This window comes from Corvus brachyrhynchos, unplaced genomic scaffold (genome assembly GCF_000691975.1).
Source record: "Corvus brachyrhynchos isolate BGI_N302 unplaced genomic scaffold, ASM69197v1 scaffold58, whole genome shotgun sequence".
NCBI lineage: Eukaryota > Metazoa > Chordata > Aves > Passeriformes > Corvidae > Corvus > Corvus brachyrhynchos.
In genome coordinates, this window is record NW_008239539.1 from 440,395 (window position 1) to 446,914 (window position 6,520).

General features: G+C 60.5%; 1 protein-coding gene across 1 annotated transcript; it reads right to left on the reverse strand.

Annotated features, from left to right (window-relative positions):
- Positions 1-2,594: 2,594 nt before the first annotated feature.
- On the reverse strand, positions 2,595-6,514 carry PDIA2 (protein disulfide isomerase family A member 2). The gene is made up of 11 exons (XM_017741264.1): positions 6,218-6,514; positions 5,583-5,789; positions 5,132-5,265; positions 4,923-5,060; positions 4,733-4,849; positions 4,526-4,651; positions 4,253-4,447; positions 3,791-3,911; positions 3,512-3,693; positions 3,350-3,433; positions 2,595-3,205 (listed from the first exon to the last, which is right to left on the reverse strand). Exons 1-11 carry the CDS (start codon positions 6,450-6,452, stop codon positions 3,125-3,127), a joined length of 1,620 nt encoding a protein of 539 aa, XP_017596753.1. The 5' UTR covers positions 6,453-6,514; the 3' UTR covers positions 2,595-3,124.
- Positions 6,515-6,520: the final 6 nt, after the last annotated feature.

Consider the following 6,520-nt stretch of genomic DNA (forward strand, 5'->3'; position numbering starts at 1 on the left):
AGGTATGTGGCAGCATGGCCAGGGCACCTTGGCTGGTGAAGAGGCAGGTTAGCAGGGGTTTTGTAGCAGAAGTGTCCTGCATCGTGGTTTGCACCTCCACCAGGAGCTGCTGAGCTGCCTGGCAGATGTGCAGCAGCATCAGTCAGTGCTCACTGATGCTGTGGGGACCCTCTAAATTCAGAGCTGTTTTGGCTCCTGTCAAAGTTCCCTTTGGTGAGGACAGGGCAGTTGGGTCCTGCTAAAGTCCCAAAGCAGACAGATGTGTGGCATGGAGCTTCTGTCAAAGTTCCCTTTGGTGAGGACAGGGCGGTTGGGTCCTGCTAGAGTCCCAAAGCAGACAGATGTGTGGCATGGAGCTCTCCAAGTTCCCACTTCCAAGTAGGAGCTGCCATGGGAAAGCCTGCCTGGAAACACTCCGCCAACACAGGTGCCTCAGCCACTGCCTTTGGGAGAGCTGTGAATGGGTTTGGATTCAGGGCTGGAACTCCTGACCGTGGTAACATGGATCCTGACCACTATTTTTGTTCACTGTTGAGGACAGGGGCAGGCATGTGGCCTCAGTTCCCTCTGTGTCTGGGGGAGCAGCTTCCTGTGCTCCGTGAGCTCCAAGCCAGGCTGTACCCAGGTTTGGGGATCATGGTGCCCTGTGACCATTCACCTGCTTTTTTTTCCCTCTCCTCCCTCCACGTTTCTGTTTTTTTCAGGTATTACTTTAAGAAAGTGAGCGACGAGTTCGACTGTGGTGTGGTCTTCGAGGAGGTGCGGGAGGATGACACCATCCTGCCCATCTTCGAAGAGAAGATCATCGGGAAGGTGGAGAAGATTGATTAGGCTCCAGGGCAGTGAGGACAGGACTGTGAAGGACTCTGGGACCGGAGGAGAAGGCCTGGGGCGGACGCTGGCGGTGCTGCTGCCACGGGCACCAGACGAGCCCAGGGTGGAGGGTGGCAGCTCTGCTTTCCAGCACGGATCTGGGCAAGCTCCAGGATGCCGGTGGATGCCCTTACACCCCACAAACCTGCCAGTGGGAGCCTGGGCTCCCTCTCCATACCGAATATAAGTGTAATGTAGCATTGTACAGTGCATTAGAAAGTGTAATATGACCTTGTTTACTAAAGCTGCATATTTTTGATATATTGTAATAAAAGGAAAATATTTCCAATGTCACAGTGCTCTTATGTAAATGTAAAACATACAGGTACTGCAGAACTCACCCAAAGTGTACAGCCATCCATCAGACTCCAGCTGCTCCACGCTTTCCCAGCACCCTGCCCCGTTTTCCTGGCATGGATGGCTCTGGAGCGCCATGGGGCAGAGCCGCCCTCCCCCCACCAGTGCGGAAGGGGCAGCCTCACTCCAAAGGGGCTGTGAAGATCATTGAGCCATTTGGAAGGAGTCATCTGTGGCCTCCTTGGCAGGCTCAGCTGCTGGACATGGTAGGATGGGTCTTTTTTTCTCCTCCTGAGCTTCCTTGCAACCGAGTAAATCCCCAAGGAACAGAAGGGTCAGTGCCCGTCGGGACTGGGGGCTTCCCGCAGAGCGAGGACCAGCTCAGAGCCAGGGTGGCAGGCTGGGTGCTGGCATCCCACAGCCTGCACACTCCTGTGTATCCCTTGTGTCCCCGTGGAGAAGGGATTGCTTCCCAGGAGGGTGCTGCAGTTCTGCAGAGGGCCGGCACCTGTGTGCCTGGTGCAGACATGCCCAGACCCCTGGGCCAAGCTCTGGCTTTGGGCAGGGCACTCGTTAGGAGAGCCATAATGGGGAGGGAACTGAGGAGACACTAAAGCTGAAGACAAAATACGTCTTTTTATGAGTCCTGCATCTTTTGTCAGCTTCTGTGTTTCAGGGGAGGCAGCAGGAGGGCACTGCACCAGGGGGATCATTGATGCCAGTTCGTGGCTCATGTAGGACCAGCAGGCAGCCCTGGGAAGCCTCCTGGGCTTACTCGGCCGCAAGGAAGCCGGGGCTGTGCCCGTGCTCCCCCCATCCTGCCCTCACCCAGCCCCGGCCCTGCTACTCCGGCACGGCCACAGCTCTGTGCCAGCCCCTTTAGAGAGCCCTTGCCCACCCACAAGAAACGGGGATGGCCCCAAAGCCCGGGGGATCCACGGTGGCGCTGCTCAGCGCCATTTCCAGCCCCAGCTGTGCTGGAGCTGCCGGGACCCCATGGCACCGCGCCGGGATGGACTCCGCCTGTTGTACATGTCACCGAGTGCCTTTAAAACACAGTCCTGGCCTTGCCTAATGCGCTGTGTGAAGTCCAGCATAATCTGCAGATCTTTTCAGCCCGGGAACAGTGTTACAAGGGGTTTTACCCCGTTTTTTGAAGTGCTGGTGGTGGTGTGTCTGGTGAGGTTGTTGGCGTGCCCGGGATTTCCGTCTCCCCCTTTTTTCTCAGGGGGTCCCTGTAAATATGTACAGCGGCCGTGCAGCCCCGGCATTTCCTCTGCATTCTCATGTGCTGACTTGTACAATGATCTTTTCAAAGGTACTCGGATAAAATGAAATAAAACCCCACATCCCACTGCCTGCTGCTTTTTTCCTTCCCCATGGAGCGGACCCGGGCCCTCAGCAGCCTCTGGGATAGACAGAGGATGGGGCAGGTTTGGTGAAGGCTCTGGGTACAGGGCAGGGCTAGGGCTGCTCTGGGCTCCCGGGAGGGGTGGCCGACCAGGTCCTGGACCCAGGGGACATGTTGCTCCTGAAGGTATGTCTCAGCAGAGAGGGGACAGTGCTGGGGGTGCCAGAGGCTACAAGCCAGGCATATGTGCCTGTAGAACCCCATGTTGCCTGCCTTGGCTGTCACAGCAGCTCCTGAGGATTCCCTGGGTCTGGCATGTGACGAAAGAAACCCCAGCTGATCCCACATCACCTGAACCCCACCACTCCAGCATGAGGGCCAGCATGGAAAGCACTGGGCTCCTTGGCCACCCCATGCCATCGCGGGGTTGCCAGAATGTGCTGTGGCACAGCTGCCCCAGGGGGACAGAGAGGTTCTGCCCATTATCAGCCCTGCTGTGGCCCCAAGACAGGCGGGTGCTCCCAGCACACAGAGCCACAGACACAGACGAGAGCCCACGTTGTTTCCAGGTGGTTTATAGCACATGCCTGAGCGGGACAGGGCTCACAACTCATCCCGGGATCCATCTGTCCCCGGCGCACTTGAATCCTCCTTGCCCGTGCTGTTCCCAGGGGTCTTGGTCACCTGGAGAAGGCAGCACTGAGGCATGGATGGACGCACACTCCCTGCCTGACCCTGTCCCCATCCCCATCCTGCCAGATCCATCCCCTCGCCCAGCAGGGGCTGGGGGCTGCCCTGGGCAGGGGGCTGTTCCCTGACCTCACTCACCGGAGGCTCCACAGGTAGTGTCCCCCCGTTGTCCAGGAACTTGGAGAAGGTCTCCACATCTCGGGTGCTCTTATACTCAACCATCTGGAGCCGTGGGAGGGGAGGCTGCTGAGGGTGCCACTGCCCCCACGTTCTGGTGACCCCACAAGTGCCCACACCTACCTTCCTGCCCGGCCCCGCGGGGAAGTAGTGCAGGGTGGGGAAGCCGTGGATGGTGATGTTCTCCAGCTCGTTGGCCGTGGAGTCCATCTCGGCGATGACAATGTCCTCGCGGTCCTTGTAGCGCTCGGCCAGCTCCTCCCAGGCGGCCGCCATGGCCTGGCAGTGGGGGCACCACGGCGCGTCTGCGGGGTGGGCACATTGCCAAGGGGTCTGTGACAGGGCTGGGGCTGAGCCCCATGGCAGAGCCCAGGGAGGGCCATGGGTGGCCCCAGCACTTACAGAACTTGACGAAGACATTCTTGGTCTCATCGAACGCCACCTGCTCAAAGGTCTTCCCCACCAGGACTTTAACGGGCCGCGTGTCCCAGTCCTCGGGGGGCTCGGCACTCAGCAGGTGAGGCTGTGGGGACAGTCAGGACAGCCACAGCCTGGGCTGAGCAGTGCCAGAGGCCCCTGGGGCACAGTGCAGGCTGGGGCAGGGGTATGTTCCTGTGCTGCCTTTTGGACCACATCTTCCCCTCTGCTGCCATCCCAGCTCTGTGTGTCTCCACAGCAGCAGTCTCCTGCCCCCTTGCCCACAACAAATCCCCAGATCCTCAAGCCTGACAGCAGAAGTATCAGCAAACAGGTCCCTGGTGTTCACCACACAACTGTCATCGTTAGGCTTCTGAGCCAACAGCCCATCTGTCACCACAGGGCAGAATCCATCGGTGCTGGTTGGCACCGTGCTGCATCCCTCACCTTCACCTTGCCGTCCAGCACCGCCTGGATGAAGGTGCGAATGGCCGAATCCGAGAAGTTGTCCTGCTCCATCTGGTACTTGCGATTGTTCTCCATCTTGACGAGGCGCAGGGTGGGAGCGTCAGCAGGGGTCATGCCAAAGAAGGGCAGGACGTCGGCACCATGCCCGGTCACATCCACCACCACGAAGAGCACCTGGGCAGGGAACGGGGGACACTGAGGCTGGGGAGTCCCACAGCCACCCTCCATGTCCCTGCCATGGGGCCACCTCACCTCACCCCGGAAGCCACCGGCAGCTGCCCTGAAGCCATCCTGCAGCAACAGCTGCTCCGATGAGGACTTGTTGAGGAAGAGCAGCATGTGATGGGGGATCTTGGCACTGAAGATCTGGTTGGATGTCTGGGGAGGAGGAGGAGGAGGATGAGAGCAGGGAAGCCATGGCCCTTGCAGGACAGTGACAGGGCTGGGGACAGGCTGTACCTCGTTGGTGAACTCCATCACCAGCTGCAGGCTGTGGACGCGGAGCAGCTGGGTGAGCTCGGCAGTGTCCAGCCCCCGTGCTGGGTCCACAGGGAAGTTTGTCTGTCTCTCATCAAACTGCCGGGGCAGGGACCTGTGAGGGCTGAGGGGAGGACAGGATGGCCCCACCACTCCCCTGCCACCCCCTCACCTTCTTGAACAGGCAGACGGTGTCAGCTGACAGCCCATATGCCTGGAAGAGCTCAGCTGCCTCTGCTACGCCAAACGTCATGTCCACCATCTCGGCAGCCACCTCGAAGAACGCCTGGGCTGCTTCACCCTTCAGGTCCTGCACAGCCACCTGTCAGTGCCACATCCACAGCCACGGCCCAGGTCCAGCCCCAACCCACCCCAGCCCACCTTGAAGAAGCCAACGACCACCAAGTCCTGGGAGCTGATGAAGGCGGCGGCGGTGTTGGTGTCCTGCAGCAGCGTGGCGCTGGGGCCGGCCCGGCGCTGCATCCAGCGCACAATGCCCTTGCTGTCCATGCGGCCTGGCACAAGGAGCAGGGCTCCCGACGTCACCTGACAGCCCTCACCAGGCTGCCACCCCTCTCTGTGCCACCAACCTCAGCCACCCGCCTCCACCACCACCACGGCACTGCCCAGCATCACCACCTCATACATCATCACCACGTGGTCACCTGTCCACTGTCACCACCAGGACATTGCCACCCCTCTCACCACCACGCTGTGACCCCCACAAGGACAGTGCCACCATCCCACCAGCAGGCCTTGCCACCCTCCCCAGCCCCTTGGCAGTGTCCCCCTCGATGGGTGCCACGGACGCTGCGTGGTGCCGCAGCCCTACCGGTGTACGCCAGGGGGTGGGTGCGGTTGCCATCACGGAAGAGCTTGAGAGTGGGGTAGGAGGTGATGCCAAACTCAGTGGCCAGGGCTGTCTGTGCCGTGGCATCCACCTTGCCCAGCCGGGCAGGGCTGGACTCGTTCCTCAGCTCAGTGGCTGCCTGGGCAAAGGCAGGAGCCAGCTGCTGGCAGTGCCCACACCATGGCGCGTCTGTGGGTAGGGGACAGCATTGATAATGGGGACAGGTTTGTCCCCACCCTGGGGACCAGGGTGGGAACTGTGGGGACAGCCCAATGGCTGTGTGAGGCTACTGGGCCCCAGGTTATGCCCCTGTCCCACACTCACACCATGTGCCCCTGTCCTGTGTCCCACGCCCGTGCTACACACCCCTCACCCCATGCCTCTGCCTGTGTCCCTGCTCCATGTGTCCGTCCCCATCCCATGCCCTGCCACATGGCCTGTGCTCTTGCCCCTCTGACCCACAGCCTTGCCCCTGCCAACCCCACCTACCCTCCATCCTGTGCCTGTGTTCATGTGTCTGTTCTGCCCACGCTCAGCCGCAGCCGGTCCCCCCTGCCAATATTCCCAACCCCACATCTTCCCCTGCCCACACCCCTGCCCACAGTGGGGGCACTCACAGAACTCCACCAGCAGCAGCTGGTGCTCACTCAGGGCACGGGCAAAGTTGTGCTCATGGAGAACCAGGACATTGTCCTCCTCCTTGATCTCATCTGAGAGCACTTCATCCTCTTTCTTCTCCTTTTCCTCCTCTTCTACCACCTCTTCATCCTTATCCTCGTCCCCCAAAGCGGGGCCCAGCCAGGCCAGCGACAGCACTAGCAGCCAAACCAGCCAGGACCCGCAGCCGCGCATGGTGCCGGCACTGAAGATGTTGTCCGGGGAGGAGGACGAAGATAAGGGACGTGGGGGCGGGTGGTGCC

Bases quoted from the DNA above. Each gene is read 5' to 3' on its own strand.
- PDIA2 (XM_017741264.1), bottom strand. From the start codon at position 6,452: ATGCGCGGCTGCGGGTCCTGGCTGGTTTGGCTGCTAGTGCTGTCGCTG. The intron at 5,061-5,131 runs GTGGGCTGGGGT...GTGGCTGTGCAG, and splicing joins TGGTCGTTGGCTTCTTCAAG to GACCTGAAGGGTGAAGCAGC. The intron at 4,652-4,732 runs GTACAGCCTGTC...CCTCCTCCCCAG, and splicing joins TGATGGAGTTCACCAACGAG to ACATCCAACCAGATCTTCAG.